Genomic DNA, 26,562 nt, shown 5'->3' with positions numbered 1-26,562 from the left:
CACAGATATAAACATACACACAACGGGGCCAATATTCCTAGAAGCCAGTTAACCCACCAGTATGTTTTGGACTCTGGGAGGAAACCAGAGCACCCAGCAAAAACCCACGTGAACATGGAGAGAACACTCAAATTCCACACAGGTAGCACCCCAGGTCTGGAATTGAACCAAAGGCCCTATCACTGTGAGACAGTGATGCTAACCACTGCACCACCACACTGCCCACATAATTATGTTAAAAGTCTAAGAGACTATGAGCCAGACTAGAGGGCTCACAAACCTTTTTTTCCATGGAATTGTAGTATTTCATAGGCTTTTATTGTAACCACTGCTAACATTGCTTGTTCAAAAAATTCTGTAATGCAGTTAAACAAGATATACTCTTTCTAAATCCATGCTATCTGTGAAAATATGATTAATATGGATATAACACTGTTTTTTTCTAATTTGTATGACCCCAGTCCAGAGTACCTGCTTGTAGATTCTTGTTAAAGTATTGTATAACATCCTTCATTTCTTTAAAAACTATAGCAGAAAAAGCTAAAGTACTGTCGGCACATAGCTGTATCTATACTGATGGAAAAAAGAAATGCAACATCTCCTACTCCATGCCTATCCCATCTATGTGGAACAGGCTGAAGAGTGACTCATCCATGAAGAGGATCTGTTCCCACTGCTGATGAGTCCATCGCAGCCTCTGTCTGGCCCAAGCCAGGTGGCTGTCATCTAGGAGATGTGAGCAGAGGGGCTCTAACAGGTCGCCTTCCTCTAAGTCCAGCAGCATGGAGCCTCACTGTCCTGTCACTGACGCAAGCAATGTGTCTGCTGGCAGTTTCAGCAGCAGTGTGGGTGGCAGATCTGAAACGATCTCTCAGATGGACCAGTCTGATGTCTCTCTCCTGCTCTGGTGTGGTCACTCGAGGGCGACCGGATCTTGGATGGTCATCTATCCTGCCCGTCTGCTGAAACCTTCTATTCAGCCGGGACACAGTGGAGCAGCTTACTCCATAGTGCCTGGCAACACTGGCACATGACATGCCTGCTTGCAGCATGCCAATGGCCCTCTCCCTTGCTTCTGGTGACATTCGAGGCATTATGGAATGCACAAAAAACTACTGTGTGTCCTTTTTCTTGCAGTGACCTAAGTTTTCAATTAAGGCCTTTTTAAAGGTGACCTGATTGGGCATTGTTCCACCTGGACCTCGTTGGGTAAAATTGCACTTAACGAGCTTTCGTGTGATGGGCAAGTTGCAATGCCTCACTGTACAAGCTGTATTGCTGGTCAGAGGGCTTAAAACAAAATGACGACTTTTTTATGAAGGTACATAAGCTATAACTATAATATTCTCATTCCAGAAAATTTTGCGTATCTTTTTATATTCTTTTAAATATTTAGGACAGATTTAAGATGAGAATAAATTATTAGCATTAATGTTGGGAAAACCATTTTGCCCTAATTCCTAAGAATAAGTGATACAGTACATGCAGAAAATCTAACAAAGATGACCAATTCAAAATCTTCACTCAAGAATACTAATAAGACGTGATGAGAAATCTGCATGTCATGAGGAACTTGAGTAACACCAGTTTTATCATGGACAGTTACTGGTGTAAAGCACATATTAGTTTTACAGTAAGTTACCAAGTGTATTGAGCGATGCCTAATGTGATAGATTATGCAGGAGAGGGTGTGTATTCAAAAGAACTGAAAAGCAATGACCAACCTATTTGAGTCATCTCCAGGGTGTAATAGGATAGAATAGATATACCTGAACCACAGGACAGCAGGCCTTCCCATGAGTGAAAATGAGAACTGTTCTGTGTCAAAATCTCTGTTGCAATGTTTACAGGAAGTTTACAGGAGAACAACTTTAGTGTTCTCAGGTTAGGAATTGGTTAGTTTCTTTTTAAGGTTGTATTATTGAAATAAGGTCCGTTTGTTGAAATTATTTTCATTTGATGACTACTGTCAATGGATATGCTATATTAAAAGGGGAAAATTGTCGTTTATTCTACCATTTATTTAGGAAAGATGTATGATTTTGGAGTGTTTTTTCAGATTATAAAGAAAAAAGATTTTTCTAAGATGGGCATCTAATCTATGGAGACATGCTGATATCTTACTAAATAAAATGATTGTTTGATGCCAATAAATTAAGAAACACCTACTGAATTCTATGCTTTAATTTATTATGCTAAGATAGTTCCCAGCAATGTGGGAAGTTGTTTAACCTTTAACTAAATAACTTTTAGCATATTTAGACATACACAATGTATCTGTATATACTTACCTATTGCATGTACATATACACTCTCACATTGTATGCTGTATGTATTCTGTAAATATTGTATCTGTAAATTCTATAAATATCTGTAAACACTATACACACATAAAGCAACTGTAAACAGACCTAACAAAGCTGAGAAATAAAATAACTGCCAACTTCCTTACAGACAGCTTTACAGAAAGTTCATAGTCAGGAAACAGAAAATTAAAGGAAGTTCAGTCATTTTGATACACTTATCCAGACCAATTAATGGAATGTTTTATTTGTATGTTCTTCGATGAAGGAATAAGTCTCCGCTGAACCCTGTTTCCATCCAGGGTGAGGACATAGAGGGCGTACATTCCTACAAGTACTTAGGGGTACACCTGGATGATAAGCTGGAGTGGTCTGGTAACACTGACGCCCTGTACAAGTAAGGTCAGAGTCGACTCTATTTTTTAGGAGGCTCAGGTCCTTTGGTATGTGTGGAACACTGCTACACATTTTTTATGAATCAGCGGTGGCAGCGGCCATCTTCTACGCTGTTGTGTGCTGGGGCAGCAGCATCATGACAAAATATGCAAATAGGCTCAATAAACTCATCAAGAAGGCTGGCTCTGTGTTGGGAATGAGCCTTGACTCCATGGAGGTGGTGGCTGAGAGGAGAAGTTGACCAAACTCACAGCCATCATGAACAACACCTCTCATCCACTTCATGGGACTGTTACTGGGCAGCGGAGCACTTTTAGCAACAGACTGCTCCAGCTACGGTGTTCAAGGGAACGTTTCCGCAGGTCTTTCCTCCCGGCGCCTGTCAGGGTGTATAACGCTGCCCTAGGCTAGGACTGTTAGCCCTTCATTTGCTCGTCTATGGACAGCATGTTTGCTCCATTGTACTTTTTGGACAATCAGTCTGTATAAACCTCTGTCTTTTTTTTTATAACTATTCTGATGTCTGTTTTTGCTTGTCTTGGGCTGGACTGCTGTAACACATCAATTTCCCTACGGGATTAATAAAGTATTATCTTTATCTATCTATATTTAGGTTACCCATTGAAAACGATCAACATTTTCATCTTGTTCTTATAGAGATAAATGCACTATATTCATTCCTTGATTTTAGGAAATTACAAAATGTAAAATAACTGTAATTTTAAAGATGTTTTTATGTATGTGTATGCACCTTCAGCTGTAATGCCATGTGTGAAGAAATATACAGTAATTGTAGTTTAGTAAATAGCCCCCTCTACTGGAACATTATTGAATACACCATTAAGACAGTTACAAATTCCCATTTTAAAATTATTAAAAAGAGGCATCTTTTCTAAGCTAATTTTACATCTTTATTAGGCATGCTATATTATACTGTATATGATGTATAATATTTATAACATATATACTGTATATAATATGCAATAGTTTTTAACTCAATGTGGGGGGCACGTATTTAGTTCTGCTGAATAGATTCCAGCTCAGCTCCTGGCTTTGGCTCTAGATTGAAATGCCTTCTGTTTGGAGTTTGCATGTTCCTACATGCTTGTTTGTATGCCTTTTAGCCAGGAGCTCCAGCTTCCTCCCACATTCCAAAGATATGCTAGGTAGGTTTCTCTAACTGTATGTTTGTGTGCATGCCCTGCAGTGGGACTGGTCCCTTGCTGCTGTGAATTACCAGGAGTAAGTGACTGACAGTATATGGTAATACAGCCCCCTGAAAAGTGGTCTAATCCCTTGCTGGGTTGAATAGGTGCTCTACATCTGTGGTTCAATAATCCATCCTTACCATTCTTGGAAAAGAAGGATGCTCAGCTCATGACGTGAGGGGGGGGTCCAAAGGCTATCCACACACTCGGGCAGAATGTGTATTAGAAGCTAAACAAACCAGCAGTTTATAATACAAGTTTCTATTTAAAAAGGTCTAACATTAAAGATAATGCTACACTATGTGTAAATACTTCTGAAGGCAATGTTTTGTTAAAATAGTGCTTTTAGTCCAATTATAATGCTTGAGTTTTGCAGAAATACAGCTGGTCTTTTTTCTATTTTTGCATGGCAGAATAAATGAATATTGATTTTTGACTATCGGGTGGTAACTATTTTTAGATTCACTTAACATCCGTATAAAATGTTTTTAGCTAGCTATCTGAAAGGAAGAGGGCTGTGGTATGTACTTACAACAAATTGTATGTTTTCCCTCATTGCTACCCAGCAGCATGACCTTACTTACATATTACTGATGCTAAGCCAGAGCACTGCCAGTGCTTGAAAGTATTCATTCGAAGTAGCTGTCAATTTGAGCTTAGCAGGAAGTTTACCCTACTACAATTAACTCATGCTAAACTCCCTGCTGTGTTTAACAGAAATGAAATGTTTCAGGTCTAGATCAGCCAAGGGAGTCTCATTGGAACAGTGCGGAAATGGAGTCATAGCAGGTAGTCTGTTGGTCAGTATTTTTTTTTAATACACCTAGAGCTGAAGAAATAGTCTCACTAAAGGATACCTCTGTCCACAGGTTGCAACTTCCACATTAACCACAATGAGAAGGTTGTGAGATGCACAAGCCTTTACAAATAAGAGTACTTTCAAGCTTACAGCAAATACATTGAGGTTTTTGGTTTTCAACTATACGATTTTGGTTTCAAGACTGTGTAAGCGATTATCTCTGCCCTACTGAGGATCACACCACAACTACATGAACAATTAAACAAATTTCAGTCTTGGAGCTGTATTTCATTACCTGAAATTTTTTTCACTTGCAGCACGTTAAGGGTTAGGTCTGTGTTAACCAGGAGAGGAATAAAATCTGCCTACTTGGCAAAATGTTATATCAGGTAAATCTATATTACAGAATCTTTTCCCATGAACTCAGAACTTTAAGTCAAATGAACACCAGTTGACAACCGGTTGCTTGGAATGTTGAACTGGCTCTACAAACTCAAGATAGTCGGAAGTACTAATGGATGTGTATCTCCTTCGTGTGATACATATTCAAGTACCACATCAAGACACCAATCTTTATTACTTCAGCTAAAATAACACTTTTATACCTCATTCCAGACTGAACCAACAATTGAATTGTTGTAGAAGTGTTTGAACTGACTGCTCCTGCCAAAGACTCTATATTCCCTAGGTAGGGACTCACATCTACCCGTAGTCACTAATCATGCTACAAAACAAAAAATAAATAAAATAAATTGTCTGGGAATCATACATCTCAGGTGAGAGGTTTTAATATTTCCCCCCCATAGCTCCAATGAGAGCATGACCATAATCTTCCAACAGGTTATCAGCAACACATCCAAAATTACATTACAGTACAGTTGCCATTTCTAAATATAACAATAGTGCTAATGACTGGCCAAGTTCCATTACACAACTGCACGATAGTGACCAACTCACTGAAAATTGTTGGGGCCTTGTGAGCTTGTAGCGTTACAAGAATGACATCACTTGTCTAGTTGACTCCCAACATAAAGGGTGAGACATGCATGCTCTTGACAAAAGCATGTAGTGATCACCTCTTCACCCCATTTGCCAAGATGAATGGTAATCTGAGGCAGTTATCTTCAAAGTGGGAGGGTTTGAACAAAAAATCATCAGGTCTCACTAGAATCTATACATTACCACACTAAATAAGCAGACAAGTGTATTGCATACATACAAGCATATATGCATGTTTAAATTAACATTTTTGCACATTTTTTAACAATTTAAAATGTCCTAGCGATATCAAACCCTCACAAATGGTTATGCAATTTATATCTCAACTCACTACTGCAATTTACTGACTAGCTAGTCAGTGATCACTGAAGAAAAGTTTGAGAACACAAAGAACAATTCCTTAAAATATTTTTCAGAATTCATTCAGATGAGACCTTTTTTAAAGAAAACCCTTCAACATATTTCAGATTAGGGGAAAAAAAAGGTATAAAGATGAATAAATTCAAGGTTTTGTACAACACTACTACTGGAAATGCAAACCTGCAAAACACCTTAATTTTTACTTAGTTTACCAATTTTTGTGTGCTGTTACAAGCACCTAGTCTTCATTAATGCCATCTACAAGTCTCTTTCTTGCTCTCAAAGTTCTGTCACGTTTATTCTGTTTTGTGCACACTACATTCAATACATTGTGTTCCAATAAAACAAAGATCATCATCCTGGGGTTGGAACACTTTATTCTCAGAGAGAAATAATCTGTACATTGATGAAGTGCTTTCTTAATTGTTAAAGTTCATATAAAGTTAAACTGGAGCACAATGCAAACATTGACAAAACAGCCGACCAGTAAGTAGAACAAGATTTATGCATCAAAGGTGGACAGGAAATTCAGGACAATCTCCTTCAACTTTGCATCTGCCTGTTCTGAGATTTTGCCGTCCACCCTGACAGGAGAGAGAAAAAATATTTTAGTATTGAATAATTGAATAATAAAATGCCTCACCTCTTTAATATTATATTGTTACAAAAGCCCAAACTTTATGTATACACACACCTGGTTTTAGACAAATAAGCAAGAGCTAGAACAGTATTTGATTTGAAAGCCAAGCAACCCAACATGGCGATTTCGACCCAGATTTCAGACATTACAATGCCAACTACCTATTTTACAAAGCATAACACCTGAGGGAAAAGTAGTGAAACAAGGTCAAGCAATGGAATTCCATCTTACAAGCTCTCATCCACAGTGTTATTTCAGACATAACTAAATGAAGTTTAGTTCTTTGCCCACCCAGGCCCCATACCTGATTGTGGCCAACAGATCCTGATGCTGGCTGAGGATATGTTGCAAGAAAACCTTCTCAAACTTGGTGATCTTGCTGGGCTCCAGTTTGTCCAGGTGGCCCCTGACACCAGCATAGATAACAGCTACTTGCTCCTCAATGGCCATGGGACCTGAAGTGGGGAAAAAAAATGCATACATTTCTTAAGATGTTCACATAAAAAAATTCCACTTGGCAAATGTTACAAAGCACAAGACTGAGGACTTTATTCCTTCACTGCACTAAGCACTTTAAGAATTTCAGAAAGGCTGATACTTACAGTACTGCCCCTGCTTCAGCAGCTCGGTCAGACGGACACCTCGGTTCAGCAGCTGCTGGGTAGCAGCATCCAAATCTGAACCGAACTGGGCAAAGGCAGCCACTTCACGGTACTGAGCCAGCTCCAGCTTCATGGTTCCTGCCACCTGGTGACAGAATTGCAGACATCAAGACCTCATCTGAATCACTTTGCAGAATATCCAATTTTTTCAGGGCCAAGACCAACCTGCTTCATGGCTCTAGTCTGGGCAGCAGATCCTACACGGGACACAGACAGACCGACATTGATGGCAGGGCGGATACCTTTGTAGAACAACTCTGTTTCCAGGAAGATCTGAAAAGACAAGTTTAAAAGTCACTGTCCCCAAGATTGCAACCAGTTACTCTTAAAGCATTTACTTATGTCTTAAGAAATGTAGATTCTATTTCAGGATCGAGTAGTAGTGTAAATTCAGGTTTCTTAACCACTTAATTGTAATGTTAGTTGTACAACTTAATATTTGGAAACTTTACACTACTTACAACAGTAAGGTTTTAATATGCAACTTGTTTCCTCTTAATAAAGGAACTTCCAGAATACAGTTGGATACAATTGGAATTACATTCCAAAAGGCTATCTCCCACACCCCAACACGAATTCTCAAAATATAACCTTAGGAAACCAAACAGAAAAAAGGAATGGTGGGAATGGTTTCAATTATTTTTTTCCCAGCTTTTAGGCTGGAATTGGAATGCGCTCATGATGCACAAATGAGCATTGGTCGCATACTGACCTGGCCATCAGTGATGGAAATGACATTGGTCGGAATGTAGGCAGACACATCACCAGCCTGAGTCTCGATGACAGGCAGGGCAGTGAGGGAGCCACCACCAAAGTTGTCATTCATCTTAGCTGCTCTCTCCAGCAGACGGGAGTGCAGGTAGAACACATCACCGGGGTACGCCTCGCGACCAGGGGGACGACGCAACAGCAGAGACATCTGGCGGTAGGCTACAGCCTGCAAGGAAACAAGCCAGCATTTGAACGTGCAATTTAAACTTTCCTCCTTTCTTCAAAGATATCGGATCAAGAAAAGTCTTAACTATGGTTACAACGGCTCAGACCTTGAAAGCACGTTGATCCATACTCAGATCCATGTGTATTGTTCATTAAATTCAGAGCCCACAGGTACTACTGCTTACTTCATTAAAAATGGTTTTGAGGTATACTTTTGTTTTTGCACAGGACATTTAATATACTATAAAAGAGGAGATCCATACGCATAGATCCTTTGCTTACTAACCTGCTTGGACAAGTCATCATAGATGATGAGGGCGTGCTTGCCGTTGTCTCTGAAGTACTCTCCCATGGAGCAGCCAGAGTAAGGAGCCAGGTACTGCAAGGGAGCCGCATCGGAGGCAGTGGCAGATACCACAATGGTGTACTTCATGGCATCTACAAGAGCACAGCTTAAGCTTAAAGCTCATCTCAGGAAAGGTCTCGTCAAAAATTCAAATCCCCCCACATCAGAAATAACTCACCAGTATCAGTGAGCCTCTTGACAAGCTGAGCAACAGTGGATCTCTTCTGCCCAATGGCGACATAGATGCAGTACAGCTTCTTTTTCTCATCTGTCCCATCATTGAACCTTTTCTGGTTAATTATGGTGTCAATGGCAATGGCGGTTTTCCTATGTATGAAATTGCAAACTTCATCAATCTTTAAGCAACAAAAGCACCGAAAATAAGTCAGAGATTAAATATAAACTGAAAGAACATTAAGTAGAAATCTTGGTTTCGTGTTCCTAAACCCATAAGTGTGTTACCATTATGGTCCAACGGTACTGGTGCAAGGTGGCTTCCCCCGTATGTAACTGAATGCTATATCTTTAGTGTTAGATAACCAAAGGTAAAGGTGTTTTAAACCTTACCCTGTCTGTCGGTCTCCAATGATCAATTCTCGCTGTCCACGTCCAATAGGCACCAGGCTGTCGACAGCCTTGATTCCCGTCTGCATGGGCTCCCGTACAGAGATCCTGGGAATGATACCAGGAGCCTTCAACCCCACTCTCCTGCGAATCTTTGCACCCAGAGGTCCCTGGAGAAGAACACACAAGAATAACTATAACATGCATCTTTAAAGGATCATTTATACACCTAAAACATTTCTCCAGACATGAAATAAGTCTATGAAGAACCACAAGAGATGGAGATTTAAACCTTAATGAATATTCCTAATGGCTTTTAATCTAAAGTATTTACTAGTTATACAAAAAACTTTCAAAAGCATGCTTCAGAAAAAAAATGGTCTTAGACATACTGTTGATCAACCTGATGAATGGTATCCACTTAATGAGCTAATCAGTAAAAACAGTGAAGGTCATTACCATTCCAGCTTGTACATCTACTTACAACAGTAAGGTTTTAATATGCAACTCTACACATTGAAGCCAAACATGTACCTTTCCATCAATGGCATTTCCCAAAGCATCAACAACGCGGCCAAGCAGCTCCTCCCCCACAGGCACATCAACAATAGCTCCAGTTCTCTTCACGATGTCACCCTCTTTGATGAGCTTGTCATTACCAAACACTACAACACCAACGTTGTCAGGCTCCAAGTTCAGAGACATACCCTGTAAGCAGGAAAACAAACTTTCAGACAAAAAAGATACAGAGGCAAGACATCCATTTAAATAGACTATTGCCCCACCACTAAATGCGAGAGATTTTGCAGTGAATGTCTTCACTTAGAAAACAGGCTTCTCTAAAGTATTAAAACGATATTTCCTCTACAGAAAAAAAAAGTTGAACTTCAGAGGGTTTGCTGAAAATCTCACACTGATTTTCCAGTCATTACCTTCAGTCCAGAGGAGAATTCCACCATCTCTTCAGCCTGCACATTCCTGAGCCCATACACTCTGGCAATACCATCTCCAATGGACAGCACACGGCCGGTCTCTTGCAGGTCAGCAGTTGTGTCCGCACCCAGGATTTTCTCCTCCAGGATAGAGGATACCTCCGCGGTGCCTAAGGCAACACAAACACGTTTTGTTCTGTCGTGCACTAACAAGAACAGTGAAGGCTTTGCTCAAACCTAAACTCAAAAACTATCACTGCACAGAACACAGATCTTCACAAGGTGCCTGTGCCCAAGTAGTACAAATCAAACTATTCTACAAATCTGACGACAATCCAGATATTCAAAACAGAAGGTGCTTTATCCATCTTTCCTTTAATGCTAATGTTTATGTTTATCGGGCAAAAAATGGATTTAAGAGACCAGGGGAGTTGTAGGAGTGTGGAAACCATTGCCATAGTTTGACTTGGGTTTTCCTAAGAAACAAGTGGATGAGATTCAATCCCCAGATCAATTAACTACTAAAAAAAACAAGTGAGCTAAACTGACCAAATGGCCTCCGCTTGTTTGCAACCATTATTTGTAAGACAGAGTAACTTCCATTCATCACAAAAACCAAAATAAATTATTTAAAGCCATACAAAACTGCCAAGAGACAGCTATAGTGTACTGTGCAAGATAATTCTTCTTCAACACAGCAGTACGGACCTGTCTTCTGCAGCCATGGGGTAGTGGTGTGTAGGTTCTTGACACCTACACAAGCAGCAGCTACAGTATTTTTGGAAACCTGAAAAGATAAACAGTTAAACATCAAATTCTGTTAGGCTACCTGACAAATGAGAAGAGTTAAATTCATATACCCCGGTAATGCACTATCCAAATCCGTAAGCTTAGTCAACGCAGAGGCAAGCGCTAAATCAAAATCTACACCCAACATGTTTAGCTAATTGCAAGTACGGAAGTAGTTCAAATTCCAAGACGAACTTCGGACAATACTATCTGATGAAGCGTTTACAATTGCCTGAAAATAAAACACTGCACATGCTTTCGCTCATTCAAAAGCCATACGAAAAGAAAGAAAGAAAGATGGGCCCACAACGCCAATGTTTACGTTTCTGTATAAAGTCTTCATCCAAAGAATGTCAATAGTCGTTATCAAATGCATTTACAATCTATTAGTTTCCTAAATGTAAACAAAAATGATTTAATAATATCAGATCGTTAGTCCAATGAAGACATTGACTATTCGCAATCTGCACTTTTGTTACTTAAATAAGCTACGTTTTCCCTAAAATAAACAGCTGTAATTGCGCTTGTTAATATTTGCACAAGACGTCAAACCATTAAATGCAGCATCAAGGGCGCATTTTCTGCAAAACGGTGTCCTAAAAGCTGCAGACACCGTGAGGCCCTGACCTTCATAGTTATGACATTCAATGAGACAAGTGAAAATTCAGCTTTTGTGATGGGTTAACAAATGTGAAATCAAATAACTTAAGCGATCAGAAATTAAATGGGAAGGCAGGAATGAACGCAATAACCAAAACGCCTAAACCAAGCAACATGTAGAGGTTTCAAAGTCATGCACTACTCCGTTGGCTACTTCAGGCCCCAAGTACAACATGGCGGCCTTCATAGCTTTACATGTCCTCTCCATTCACTGACATTCAGGATATAGAAGATTACGCATAACCTTAGGAAGATAAACGGATCAGAAACGGGGAAAATAGAAACTATATTGCTTACAAATCCGGCCCGCCTTGGTAGAGACCGGGCGAGAGCGGCTGCAACACGGACTGACAGCATCTTGCACTACGTTGTCTGGTTTAACCTCCTCCACCGGCCGGCTGTAGCTCGCAGTGCGGAGTGAAGAAGATGGAGGTGTTGCGCCGGGGCTGTATAGGATAGTTACCTATAACCCGGAAGCACTTCTCTGCATGCCCAATTTTATTTTATTTTTCACAAATGGGACAAATATTTTAAATTCCCGTACGTACTTCATCCAATAATCTAATCATTTCTAGATTATTCTCATATATTATTATTTTTAAATAAATGATTGACTCCTTTGTCTTCGGGTGTGTCCGTTAGGACACGAAGTCCTGCTTCAGTCACCTTGTGTTTAGGTCGCGAGGGCGTGGAGATGTAGAGAGCTTGACAGCTCAGAAGTGGAACCACGTTCGAAATACTTTATCACTTTTAAAGTGCATATTGACTTTATGGTAAATTAAACGATTTCTCAAAAAACAAGGTTCATACGACGTCTGAAGATGTGGAAAATTAGCCTAATATTTGATTAATATAAAATTAATATAAGTGACTTAATATAAGTAATTTAATATATTATTGCAGTGATTGAGCTGCTATAGATATTTTAATTTATTTTATGGGGGAACAGTACATATTAGCAGGAAAATAACGTACATTTAAAATGCAGTTGTCACACCCAGATTCGAGTTTTTGTGGAAACAGTTGCATTTCAATAATTTGGGTTGTATCACATTGCCGAAGTGAGAACGTACACAAAACATGTAATACGTTTATAAGCACTGAAATTAATTTTACGGAACATGTTAGCGCATAAAGCAAGGAAGACTAGCATAACGTTGCTGTCCGATTAACATAAAGTAACCACTTCTTCCAAAACCATTAAGTCAATAAAGCGAATAAAATAAGATATGGATTAAAAGGCATAGATATGTGTTGCGGTGGTGACGGGGTCCACACCCGTATGCAAGTGTAATCAAGTAATACATTAAAAACAAGAGCAAATGGTTGTGCATAGTTTCGCTTAGCGTGTACAATAATACACTTCATATGCACAGTATAAAAATAATTAACAATAACCACTCGGATTACGAGTGAGGACGTTACAGAACATTTATGTTGGTCAAACAATTACTTCCAGACACTAGTGCCAGTCTCATGGGTAGCTATGTGCATATTACAGCGTTGCAAGCTTGCTTGTATCTTGATAGCTCTATGTATCTTCAGAAAAACACTACTCTATAGTTACTGCTTGACTAGATCTGTGCAACGACAAAGAATATCTTTCATGACAGCAATATTAGATTTGCAATGGTGAATACAATAGGCCATTTCTGATTTGGCAATGCTGTCTAAAGCACTGTATATTAACTCAGATTTAAAAAAAGTGATGCTTTTAAAACAGCAATATCACATTTTTAGATGCCGTCTTCAACACTCCTCTCAAATAACGATAAAACAATGATGTTCAAAACAGTCACAATACAGTGAGATTAATAAAGAAACCAGTGATGTTTCTAATTGATATCTATGAAACTGTTCCCTCTCTTGTCCTGCTGGCGGCGCCAGCTCGCTCGCTGCAGCTCCAGCAAACTTGAATGCAGCAGAAGTAGAGGACGTTGCTGATTGGGTTGAGATTTCCGAAACACCAATCATTTACATGGGTCTCACATCCGCACAGAAAAGAAACTTCAAGGCGGGAGACCAGGAAATAACAAACTGTCGGTCGTGTTGCATTATTGGAGGTGTTAGCTATAGTGTGTGGGTAGATTTTATACATTTGTTTTTAGGTTTTACCGAATGTTAATATGTGCGAAAAGACGACCAAGGTATGCAAACCTTCTAATACGGTGCATGATTAGTATAAATGTATATGTAATGTTGATTCCTTAGCTAAAATAAAATCTCTTGATTTCGGTGTAGGAGACGTTCATTTATCTTTAATCGGCAATTTAGCTGACAATTTTTCCCACTTTCGTTGCATTTAACATTAATGTAGCAGTCTTTGCTTACGTTTAAAAAATAAAGCAACGCTACTAATATACTGTACCAGTTATAAGGGTGTGAAATAAGCAAATAGCTGAATCTGGGAATTTCTGTAGCGCACTTTAAACATCCCGCTTTTAAATGCAGTTACCCGCTTTTAAATGCAGTTATTTATAAATAAGGTTACATATGGAGTTGTGAATAAAAGAAATAGTTTACATTTGTTTTGTTTTTTCAATAACTCCAATCACTTAATGTATCGTTAGCAAACAGAAGTTGTTTCCTACTCGGAATTCTAGGAATGATTTGTGTTCTTTCAACCAAGTTAGCATATACTCTGGTAAAAAAACGTACTTTCTACACCTTCATCTTAAAATGTCCTATGTTTATGCCTCGTTTAAATACCTTGAAAATTATAGATCAAACCCAAAATAAGAAACTACAGCATGCAAAATGTTTTTTTATACATCACACAGTGTTAAAATGTTACTGTATCCTTTATTTTCAGTAAAATTGTCAGTTCTCATTTTAGTTCAAAATCCTCCCTTTTAGTATGAAACTACTAAACTACTTTGGAGTGTTTTATTCCATGCGAACAAATACTTACACGAGAACCTTTGAATTACAAATAACAAATTGCTTCATTTAATATCTTAGGTTACCCAGTGGCTCAATAAAATATTTGTGGACCAACCAGTACCATATTATGAAGTGAACAGTCGGACTATAGACGTACTGTACCAGCTGGCACAGAGCAGTGAGGCCAGATGCAAGGATGAGACTCTGCTTCTAGAGGATCTTAAGCAGCAAGCTGCTGAATACAGTGCAGATGGTAAGTACACCAGGTGGAAGTGCAGGAGCTCGTGGACGACCTCCTACAGAAACCGTCTGTGGAGTAAGATTTTTACTTGTAGTGGTACAAGGACTACCTTCAATATTGTCTTTATTCCATGTTTAGCCATTATTTAATGCATATTTCAAAAGTGGGAATAATATTAATATCTACCTTTTTCAAGGAACAAGGACGTGCATGCGGTATTGTGCATTCCAAGTCAAAATATTAATATTTTGTCTGAAACTAAGAAGTTTATGAAGTGCTGTAGAAGTATGATGAATGAATGAATGAATTAATTAATTAATTAAAACAGCAGCAGAAACTTTACTCTAGGTGAAGGGGTAATCGGTTTCAAATAAAATTCTCATTGGCTGAGTCACATTGTGTTTTCCCTCATGATAAAAATAGACATTCTCTTTAAATTTAGGTAGACCCAGCTAAATATTTTCTACTTAAATCTATAACTCAGTGATAGCATAGGTTATTTTCTTCAGGGTTGTAAATTTCTGTAATACATAGTTTTAAGTATGGAGAAACAGAATTAGCCAGAAATTTTAGATTTTTTGGCAATTCTCTGTTATGTTATAGCAAAGATTGTAGCTGAAGACTTGATAGTTAATATCCCACTTGAAGGACTTAAGAGTTACAGTATGCATGTAAGTCAAGTCACAATAATCAAGGAATCCATCTTATGTTAAATGTGTTCTTGTGCATACTCGGCTATCGACAAATACATGAAATCATCTATAAAACTGTAGTCAGTTTCAATTAATTTAGAACTGTTTACCTTGTCAGGTCCATATTTCCTCATACTTCTTTGTTCTACATTTTCTACAAATGTCACAATCCTTTATAGCTGTATCTCTGTCAGGACTGTCATTCAGTCACTGTTTTTGCAACAAGTGGGTGTTGAAAAATTAGTCTGGATCAAAAAAATGCGGTCTAGTGCGCCATCATAGTCATATTATGTAGATGTTTATCCTGTAATAGGCTGATAATTTTAAGACTACATTGACTTTACATTTCTAGTTATATTCTAGTGCTTCTCAGGCATTTTCAACTGAAGTACTGTTTGTGTCCTCGGTACTCTTTATACTACCATTTTGATTCTTTATGTTATTTTCTTTTTTTTTTTAAATGGACGACCACAAAAAATAACAATAATCATTTAGACATTTTTTGAAGTGTATAGATAGTAGATATAGATAGTCTGCAGTGTATGATTTGGATTTTAATTGTCAATGTTTCTTTTCATGATTTCTCGTCAGTGGGAAATTGTGCTTTGCTCAGTTCTGCTGTGAAGCTAAAGTTTTCTTACATATCTCTAAATAGCCTGTTAAGTCTTGTTTAGTGAATTTCTTTACACCAATTTTCCAGTTCTTATGATGCCCTTTAAGAGTTACCATGGTGAATCTGTAATCTGTCTTGTTTTTCCAGGAAGTTACGTTCAGGAGCTGCTGCTCCAGGCAGTGGGGTTGTCTTCCAGCAGCTTGTCTAAAAGGGCCTTTAGCAATCTGAGTGTTCTGGAAGGCAGTGCCGTGGCCCTCAACACCAAAGACACCTCCCTGGCAAGGTACAACAAACATGACCAGAGTGGCACAAAGATGCAGCACAGCGTGTTTTATTTATTGTGTAACGGAGCTTATTGTCACTGTTGGAATTGTTTGGACAACTGGAATTAAAGACATTTGGCATTGTTGTTGTTAATGCTGTGTCATTAGGAGCCTTTCTGAAAAGTGTTGATGAGCAGGATGATTTGAACGGGCTCCTATAGTCTCTTGTTCTTGTTTCCTAACTGTGCAGGACTGTAAATTGAAAGCAGTTTTCCTAAGGATTAAGTCTGGGTCTATAGATGGGATACATTGTTATCAATAAGGCTAAGGCATTGATTCATTAAATATATGGTCTGATCTGTACCGATAGTGGAAATGTGCAGGAATATTGTTTTTTCAGAAGGTCGTAAGTAAGGGTACGTTTGTCTAGCTACTGGCCCCTACCCAGCTCAGTATCTTGTAGATTGGCTTACACAGTCTGTGTGCAGTAAAGCCATGTTGGAGACTGATTAATTAGTTAACCATATTATTCACTTTGACTGTGGTAAGGTGCTGAAACTGCTGCTTTTCTGGAAGTATACTGTAGCTCCTGGCAGTGGCTCAGGAAATTCCTATCAGTGTACAGTATTTAGCTGTTGGTTGCTAGGCTATCAGTGGTCATATAAATTCCACCAGTAATTATGGCTTCAGTATTATTAATTCTGATGACTGGTTGTGAATTCTAAAAGCAGGATATACTGCACAGTACTTCAAAATGGGAGATACGTTTCCTCTTAAGACCAGTCTTTGGTAAGTGATGTAAAATTTGTAAGTGACATGTACTTTTCTCACTTCATCTAAATAGACTCTATTGTCTGATCTCCATTTATACAGCCAAGGAAGCTTAAGAGCCTTAAAATGTATGATTCACATAGATTATTATTCAAAGATCAGTCTAATGTGTCGTATTTTGTCCAGGCAATTTCTTTACTTGAATGTTTGAAACTTTGTAGCCACTGCTTTTGGGGAAAAAAAAAACCCTGATAAGCAAATATTCCCTTACAAAAATAGGTAGGGCATTTTATTAATTTAGTTTTATTTTGAATTAATGTATTTTCTTTGACTCCACAGAGAGAGTTTGAGAGATTAAATCTGTTTTTGAGTTACAGGGTGTATAAACTGGGGTTTTTTGGTCAGTTTATTCATTTTAATCAGTTACTAAAATTTTGTGCAGTATTCAAAACGGAGTATCAATCTCACTGTAACGTCAGCATGTCTTTTTTTAAGTTTTGTAGCTGCCATGAATGACCTGACAGCAGAGCTTATGACAGTGGAAAAGAAAAACCGTCAAATGGACCAGGACCTCACCATTCTGAGGAGAAAACTCACTGCTGCTATCGTACAGAGGAAGGCTTTACAGGAGTAAGTGGAATGGCATTTGGTCTGCATTGTAGTTAACATTTTGTATTTCCAAAGAGATACCTTCATGCATAGTTATTCACCTATTTTGTGTCTTTCCAAGAGCACTGTTTAGCTATTGTACTTATTCCTGTCTGTTTTATCCTTTCCTTTAGGAAAAGATTCTCATCTCCTGTTTTACCAAGGACATATATTGTTTATAACACTATTGCATGCCTCTGTACATTCTGAAATTATAAGTCAAATGTTTATTTTTTGTTAGGGACCTGACTAAAACTGAAGAATCTGAAGAAGTAGAGAATGCTAGAGCTGAAAACAGACTCCAGAATCTGGACTTTCTCAGAGCAAAATCTGAGGACTTGTCATTTAGAATAAAAACAGCAGAGGTCAGTAGGATTCAAATATAATTTCTCTAGTACAGTATGTGTAGCTAGACACCAGTGAAATTGAAATGATACTACTCCACTGTTTCAGTTAAGGCTTGCTTTCTAAAGTTGATATGAAAAAAAAAAGTATTTTTGGAAAGTGTTTTTTAATCACTGCTCTCTCAATTTTTTTCTTTTTTTTTGTAGTTGTGTTCTGGCTAAACACAGAGGGGAAATGTTTAGGGGATGACAGGGAAAGAGGAAAAACAGGTGTTCATTTATTGAAAGTACTGAGTCAATGTGGTAAAGAAAACCTAAAGGCCTATGTACTGACTACTCAGAAAAACCCCAAACCGCTAGCAAGTTTTCCATCCTATATAACGCCTCTACAGGTCCACAAGAGAGAGAAATTGGCTTCTAAACCAACAGAATATGACCTACAGTTAAATCTCTCTCTTTAAATCTGGATGCTACAAAGTGAATGGGAAACCTATCATCCTTTTCTAAAAATGCAGCTAATCCGGACTCTCATCAAATAAGGGATCCTTTATATAGGACATCAATGTTTCCTAAAAACAAGAGAATGTCAAGCTCTCTTAACATGATTCAAATACTTAACTCAACTCTGGTCTTAATGGCTGATCGGAACAAGGACTTTCCTCACTTGGCTCTGTTTTTGTCTTGTCCCAAGTCTTCTCTCTTTTCTATCTGAACCTGCCTGTTTTACACTGTGTTCCTAATACACTAAGCCCTAAGGTAAACCAGTATAAACTTTATGATTGTTTTGATTCGTGAATCTCAGAGCCCTACATCTCAGCAAACACCACCTTGCTTTGAAGCTCCTGAGAACTGGAGATGTTAACACTAACCAGGTGCTGACCATGTTTCTTATATTATGACACCTCAATAGCCAATTCCCAATAAACAGTAACAGTGTTTATTATCTTTTTTATTTATCTATCTTATTTATCTTTTTTTTGGGGGGTCTCCCTACAGGATCAGTTGTCTGCTACTGGGATGGAGCCTTCCTTAACTCACCAGGCAATCGTAGAACTTTCAGAGGTAAAATATTTCACAATTCTTCAAAACTATGTGGAATTTAAAGTTACACATTAATCAACATTTTCATAGACCCTAAGTAGCACAAAACTGCTTAACACTGATATTTGACTGTATTCAGGTTGGTGGCTAATCACTTATTTTATGTTTAGATTTTCATACAGCTTTTGAAAACATTTTTTTTTCCCCATAAAAGATTAATTCTTAAATTGCATGCAGTAAGCTTTTTAGGTAATTGTTGTATTTTGTTTAAGAACTTAGGTTAGTTGTTAGAAAACATTATTCACAGTACAGATAAGGGCTACATTCTCACATTCGAGTCTTGAATTTGTGTATGTGAAGCACTACAAGGATCTATATTAGGATCCACTATCCTTAGTAGTAGATTATATATAATATATTATATATTAATTTTATTTGCGACTATGTCCTTATTTCTACATTGCTTTTGCACTCTTGCCTATTTCCTTTTTAAACCTCTGTGGGGAAAAAATAAAGATCTTATAGTACAAAACACACTTCCTGTGCAAAAAGTTTAAAAGGAAAAAAGAATAAATCATACTAATGATTATTGCGCACACACGCATACAGGCATTTACTGGCATGTTGGAATTTTTCAAATCTGTTAAATTTCCCTTCGCAGAAACTAGCCAAGCTAAAACAAGAGACTGTACCACTGAAAAAGAAGCTGGAGTCCTATCTTGACTTAACACCTGTAAGAAATCATCCTTTCACTCTTGTGTGTGTGAAATCTATATAACATTGGGGGTTTGGATCCTTACTATTTTCAGAATTGCCTAACACATTAAATTGTTTGGTACATAAGGCCACTAGCACAAAGGTTTCTACTACTATAAGGTGCACCTTATCACATGAGAAGCTTTTGTGAATGAGTCCCATGGTTGTTCTAATGACATCATACTTTTTTGTTCATCATGTTAAACTGTGTCAAACATTATGAAAATTATGTGAACAAAACTTGAATGCATTGTGCCTGTCTGTAACTGTATATTAATTAATTAAGCCTAACATGGCTCTCGACAATCTTAACAACTTTCGCCCCATCTCCAACTTACCCTTTCTCTCTAAAATTCTAGAACGTGCTGTCACACTTCAGTTACATAACCACCTCATGACAAACAACCTTTTCGAACCCCTCCAATCTGGCTTCCGTCAACTTCACAGCACAGAAACTGCCCTAGTCAAAGTCACCAACGATCTCCTAATAGCTTCTAATTCTGGTTCTCTTTCCATACTCATCCTTTTTGATTTCAGTGCTGCCTTTGACACTGTTGACCATAACATCTTACTTTCTCGTCTCAAGACTGTGTTTGGAGTCTCTGACACTGCCCTCAAATGGTTTAAGTCTTACCTCACTGATCGCTGTCACTTTGTCTCTCTCAATGGGTACAGGTCTGAAATTGGTCTTGTCAAGTCTGGTGTCCCCCAGGGCTCAATACTGGGCCCCTTGCTCTTCAACATTTACATGTTCCCACTTGGTCAGCTTTTAAGATCACATGGCCTCAGCTTTCATTTTTACGCTGACAATACTCAATTATACATCCATACCAAACCCAACACTGATGTGGCTGTCTCTATTCTATCTAATTGCATCTGTGACATAAAAATTTGGATGACTCAAAACTTCCTTCATCTGATCTGTGACAAGACTGAAGTCATGCTTATTGGTACCCCCGATCAACTTCGTAAAGCCAGTCCTGTAACCCTATCTGTAGATGGCTCTGTACTTGAGCTTCAATCAAAATTGAAAAACCTTGGGGTTATATTCGATTCTGGCTTAACATTCGACCTACATGTACAGCATACTGTCAAAACATCTTTTTTTCACCTTAGAAATATCGCAAGACTACGCCCTATGCTATCATTAACTGTGGCTGAAAAGCTGATCAACATATTTGTATTCTCGAATTGACTACTGCAATGCTCTACTCCCTGGGGTATCTAAATCTACTCTGAACAAGCTGCAGTATGTCCAGAATCCTGACCAGGTCTAGTGCAAGTGTTCACATTACTCCTATCCTGGAGTCCTTGCACTGGCTTCCGGTCAAATTCCACGTAGACTTTAAAATCCTCATGCTCACCTATAAGGCTTTACATGGCTTGGCACCTCAATACCTGTCTGAACTTTTATCGCCCTACTCCCCACCTCGCAACCTCCGCTCTTCAAATTCTGCCCTCCTTACTGTCCCCCAAACCCGTGTACATTGTATGGGCGACAGGGCCTTCTCCTGCTATGCCCCCAAGCTCTGGAACTCTTTGCCCAAGGATATCAGAGAGTCACCTTCTCTAAACTCCTTCAAATCCAGACTCAAAACCTTCTTCTTCAGAAAAGCCTTTACTTAACTGGTTCCATTCTGCACCCCTCTGCTCTTCTTAATACCACCTTCCACGGTCTCCTCTATTGTTATTGTTGTATTGTTGTAATTATAATTGTGTCCTATCTTGTGAAATCTTCTTATTTATTGTTATTGTCATCCTGTAAAGCGCTTTGAGAAGCCACCTTTTATATAAAATAAAGTTTATTATTATTATTATTATTATTATTATTAATTGGTCCATGAAGGACTTGGGAGTGTTAATGTATTTAAATGCAACTATAGAAATATTTTACTAATATATTAATATAATCCACTGATCACGCTCTCCTTGTATTTGTCTTCACAGAATCCATCTCTTGCTCAAGTAAAAATTGAAGAAGCTAAAAGAGAACTGGTATGTCTTTGTGTCTTTGAGTTACCTGAGGTGCCTAACCTGCTAAAGCTGTTTCTGTTTTTCTACTATTTCATGGGAAATTATATTTAGTAACAAAAAGTACAAGTCATAAATACAAAGACCATTGAGAGGGATTCAGCTTCTGTGTGTCATGTTGTTGACACCAATAGAGTTCAGCTAATCCACATCTTTTAGTTAGTTGATCTTTTTCTAATTTAAGAGATACTGCTTCAAAGTAACACACAAACGATTATATAGCATGTACGTAATGGCAAATAACATGCAAAAATTAATTTCTTGTTGTGAGTAAAGTATTTGACCACGTTTTCTTTAGTTTCCAACCCTAGCCCTGGAGAGCTCTTGTCCAGCAGGTTTTGTAACTAACTATGAAATAATTCCAAAAGACCTGGAACAGTTTATTAGGATCAGTTAAAGAAGGGTTTGATCAATTACATAATTTAGAATACAAATCAGAACATCTTTAGCCCTCACGGACCAGAAGTTCCTCATTGAACAGCTTACATGCTTGTTGGATGGGTAACATAAGCAAGTGCTTCTAATCTTTATCTAACAGGTGATTTAGTAGTGAGCCTAATGAGATTATAACTCTCCAGCACTAGGTTTAAAAACCCATGCTTTATAGCTTTTGTGTTGAGTGACCATTCAAAATACGTGTTGATTACAGGGTTGTCATTATCAAGGCTCCCACACTTGATATTTATGTATATCACTTGTGTGCATTTAGTTATTAGTGCAATGGTGGGAGATAATTGTATTTTTGTTAGTGGAATGTTTGATGTGCATGTTATTTGGGTAAATATAAGTTTTATGCCAAAAGTTAAATTTGTGGCCTATAAGGTTATATTACTGTGGATCAGATAGACTAGAGATGCCACATCCTTTCACGTGAACCAGCTGGTTCTGGTGGAAAAGGTCCATCCGCTAAACATTCACAGCAGTGCTAATTGTCATTTATAGAGGGGTGGGCAGTCTATAAATAATCCGTAGTGGGCCGTGTTGTTTACTTCATCATTTTTCCCTCACGTTTAGATGTGTAAGTGAGGGCAGTGAGTTTAGAGAAGATAGTATGCCAAAGTGGTTTGAAACATTGCTCATATACAGTAGGTGTTGATACCCCTCACCCCCCTCTTCTTAATAATGACTGTGATATGGAGAAGCTTGCATGTGTACTGGTTCATAAGGAATCTTAAAACCATTAATTGAATTTATCATCATGAAATAGCAATACAAGATCAGGACTTTCAGTTACAAAACCTAATTTTAGATGTTAAACATAAGGCAATTCATAAAATGACTTGAATAAAGCATTGCCTAATCAACATTTGATCAACATTGTTGTCAGTGAGCTCAGGTATGCTTGCATGCTGTTCATTGCATCTGTCTAAATTGTTTACGTAGCGTGATGCTGCCTGTACTATCGATTGTTAAGTCTGTGGAAATGTTAAATTGGATTTTATTTCCCCCTTTGTATCTCAGGCTGCCATTGATGCTGAACTTACGATGAAAGTGGACATTGTGAACATTGCACTACCAGAACAACGTGGAAGGCATCTAAAATAAAACTTTTTTTTTCTAAAAAGTATGTTTTTAATGCTTTTTCTATAAAACAGAAAATAAATGTAGTGACATATTTGAAGCTATATTTAATCTTTAGGTCATGATTTGAAGTTTTAGCTGGGCTTAGAGCATACTCTGCTCACACATAGCTCCTTGTCCCAGAAAAGTATACAGACTGTCTTGATGTGTTTTTTTTTTTCTTTTGTACTGCGGACAGGCAAATTTATGTGTATTATCCCATGTCTGAAAGAATGTGATCTGGAAGTAGTAATATCAAATCATAATAGTTTTGCTCAGGCCAGATTTGCAGTATTGGTGAAGAGATGCAGGATGATTCTAAAGTTTCCACCTTTTTATGAGATTAGGCTGAGGGTTATCCCTGGTGAATCCTGCTGGTGACACATTTTATGTGGTTATATTTAGTGTGTAGGTTACTGTACATTTCATTCCATTGAAACTTTGGGATTTGCTCATAAAGCCTGGATGAAATTAGGTTGGTCTGGGTCTAAAGTTTCCAGACCACTGCCTTTTGTTCTTCACATCAATATAGTGCACAGTAATATGTGTACGTCCTGACCCAGAGAGCATTCATTGGTAGTTTGAGAGGAAGTCAAGGCATCTATTCAACTAAATAAGTATTTCTGATTATATGTCATATTGAGTTTCTTATATACTTCTGAATTATCAATACTAAGTATTATTTTAATGTTTCATTTACAACAGTTGGCTGGTAAGATCAAATGTGGATTGTCATCAGCTTGTACAGTGTACAGTATGTTCCACTTGTCTTTATTGATACTTTATTATAGTTAGTGATGCCAGCAGCATACTAATGTTTACATTAAACATTTCGTCACATACGTTAAACATTATGTGGAAAAACATGCTTCCTTTCTTAATGGGTGGTTCTTCAACATGCAGTGACAATGAACCAATACAACAAAGATCATCAAGACAGAAAAATGCAGTCTTGGACTGGCCAAGTCCATTTCCAACTTTAAATACAATTAAGCATGTATTTTACATGATTGGAAAAAAAAATAGTCAGAAGATCTCAGGAATAGGTGGGAACTCAAATGTTTCCTTCATAAAAGCATCTAAAATTATTACACAGTATTTGGTTACCTCATTTTACAGACATCATGCAGTGATTGATTCAAAGCAACATGCAACCAATATTCACTTTTACACTGAAATCTACATAAAGTGAGTGTGTTTCAGAACTAGTTATTACTTGAAATCACCGAGTTGAACCCAAAATGTTTTCGTCCTAATATAGTCACATATATATATATACAGTATGAAATATCCAAAAGAAGAAATATGTATTGTACTGTACCTTTTAGTCTGTCTTCTTAATCTAATGCTCAGAAATGCAAACTGTAAAGCAATAATGACAGTTTTGGCTTTACTGTCCCAATATTTTGGACATAACTCATATGTTTTTGATTCCCTTAGTCTTGCTATAATTGTGCATTCATCATCAAAGTTTTGGTCTAAGAAGATAGAAACCCTATTGCAATATATTATTGATTGGTTGCTATGTGTGATCTTGGAACCCTCAAGTACCAGACAGTTTCAGAAAGATATTATTTAAATATAATGCAAGACCCAGGCTATATAATGATGTCTCAGTGTATGACTCAATTACCCAGCTCAACAATTTAATGGTGGATTATCACGTTAGAGAGATATGATTGATGTTAGCATTTTCCATGGAAGTGTTTTGCGTCTGTGTGAGGCCCTTCTGATACTGGGGTTCTGAAATCTCAGTGATCAAGATGGGCACCAATGGATGGACTCAAGACCTACAGCAAATCAAAATCCTTGAAGATTCAGTCTATTGGCAGGCTATATTGAGTCGTGGTTTCACTGCTGTGAATATGCAATTGAGCAATTGCAGGGGATCCCTGCCACTCAAAGTATTCTTAATTCATCCAGACTTAAGTTGGTTGCAGCATTATCACATTGCTGAAGAGACCTTAATGCTAGAACCATTTTAAGTAACTTTTGAATGTATAACTTTTGAACTTATATATTTATTTTCCGTTGTATGTTATATGTAGCCTACAAACTAGAATTTCAGTTCAGTTACTGAAATTATGAGACAATGCGTGTAGTGGTCATAACTTGAAAAGCTAATCAGATCTCATTGTTTGTTTGTTTTTGTTCTGTAATTTTATTAAAAGGAAAAAGCTAATAAACTACTGAACAACATGTGATGAAGCCAACCTTGTTTGGAGTAAAAAGGGGTAAAAGGTGTTAGCCAGTTTTTTTATGAGAAAGATAAGTGACTTAGGCAATCTGTATGCTGCTTTGGTTTAAAAACGTAATCTATGGAATTGCTGCTTAGAGCCATATTATACTACCCAGCACTGGTGTAGTATAACCACTGGAGTGGCCAACAGTCTGGCTGGTTTTATTGGTTACTGTTAAATTTATGATTAGCGATTTACAAACACTTAGAACAATTTCTTTGTGACCACTTCAGCAGGCTGTTTGGTCCATTAAGTTGTCTGGGGATCATTCCTGTAGTTCCCAATGACCACAGTTGACCATTTCTGACCAGCCAATTAAAATACTAAATTAATTAAATACCCCGTGTTCCACATCTTTACAAATTGACGATTTAAAGGTGACCTATAAAACTTGCTAGGCTAGACTGTGGCTGTCCATGACTCAGGTTGTCCTTTTTCCTGTACTATATGTTTATGTAATGCAGGATTCCCCAGTCCCAGTCCTAAGGGGTAGGTTATGTCTGCAGGTTTTCAATTCAGCTGTGCCCTGAGGGACCTAAATCATCTCAGGTTCTCACATTCTTGACTTTAGTGGGACAGTTTAGCGCCTGCTCCCAGTTCTTCAGTTGCTGCTTCTTTAAAGACTCAAATAATGCTGCCCCTCCAGGACCAACCAGGTTAGTGGTTAAAGTTTTGTGGGTACACATTACATAATTACACATTTATTTTTCTGAACATTAATAATTAGAGTGTAGTCAAATAACACTCGCAGATTCTAAAAAATAATTCAGTAAGAGCGAACGAATTTTTATATGGCACAAATACACTGGTTAAATCGGGACGTTGCGAAATAATTTGGATTTACCCCTCCGCTACGGAAGAGGGCACATTCGTGTGGCAAGCTGA

The 26,562-nt window shown here is 37.9% G+C and overlaps 2 protein-coding genes across 2 annotated transcripts; one reads left to right on the top strand and one right to left on the bottom strand.

The window, feature by feature from the left end:
• Positions 1–6,425: 6,425 nt before the first annotated feature.
• On the bottom strand, positions 6,426–12,047 carry atp5f1a (ATP synthase F1 subunit alpha). Its single transcript, XM_088629130.1, has 12 exons — positions 11,892–12,047; positions 10,854–10,932; positions 10,146–10,315; positions 9,748–9,921; positions 9,217–9,383; positions 8,828–8,976; positions 8,590–8,741; positions 8,080–8,304; positions 7,533–7,640; positions 7,308–7,452; positions 7,010–7,160; positions 6,426–6,649 (listed from the first exon to the last, which is right to left on the bottom strand). The coding sequence occupies exons 1-12, from the start codon at positions 11,949–11,951 to the stop codon at positions 6,568–6,570; spliced, it is 1,662 nt and encodes a 553-aa protein (XP_088485256.1). The 5' UTR covers positions 11,952–12,047; the 3' UTR covers positions 6,426–6,567.
• Positions 12,048–13,587: 1,540 nt separating this feature from the next.
• Positions 13,588–25,636, top strand: haus1 (HAUS augmin-like complex, subunit 1). The gene is made up of 9 exons (XM_088629129.1): positions 13,588–13,741; positions 14,556–14,730; positions 16,171–16,306; positions 17,553–17,687; positions 17,947–18,070; positions 19,046–19,111; positions 19,752–19,823; positions 21,794–21,841; positions 23,339–25,636. Exons 1-9 carry the CDS (start codon positions 13,721–13,723, stop codon positions 23,420–23,422), a joined length of 861 nt encoding a protein of 286 aa, XP_088485255.1. The 5' UTR covers positions 13,588–13,720; the 3' UTR covers positions 23,423–25,636.
• Positions 25,637–26,562: the final 926 nt, after the last annotated feature.

This window comes from Lepisosteus platostomus, chromosome 4 (genome assembly GCF_059453375.1).
Source record: "Lepisosteus platostomus isolate fLepPlt1 chromosome 4, fLepPlt1.hap1, whole genome shotgun sequence".
Lineage (NCBI taxonomy): Eukaryota > Metazoa > Chordata > Actinopteri > Semionotiformes > Lepisosteidae > Lepisosteus > Lepisosteus platostomus.
Note: the sequence above shows the minus strand (reverse complement) of the source record. Positions and strands in the feature narration are given on the sequence as shown.

Coding starts and splice junctions, on each gene's coding strand:
- atp5f1a (XM_088629130.1), bottom strand. CDS start 11,951: ATGCTGTCAGTCCGTGTTGCAGCCGCTCTCGCCCGGTCTCTACCAAGG. Junction 10,933..11,891: donor TACCAAGGCGGGCCGGATTT/GTAAGCAATATA, acceptor TTATCTTTTCAG/GTTTCCAAAAATACTGTAGC. Junction 7,161..7,307: donor GCTGAAGCAGGGGCAGTACT/GTAAGTATCAGC, acceptor TCCCCACTTCAG/GTCCCATGGCCATTGAGGAG.
- haus1 (XM_088629129.1), top strand. CDS start 13,721: ATGTGCGAAAAGACGACCAAG. Junction 13,742..14,555: donor TGTGCGAAAAGACGACCAAG/GTATGCAAACCT, acceptor TTAATATCTTAG/GTTACCCAGTGGCTCAATAA. Junction 19,824..21,793: donor CCTATCTTGACTTAACACCT/GTAAGAAATCAT, acceptor TTGTCTTCACAG/AATCCATCTCTTGCTCAAGT.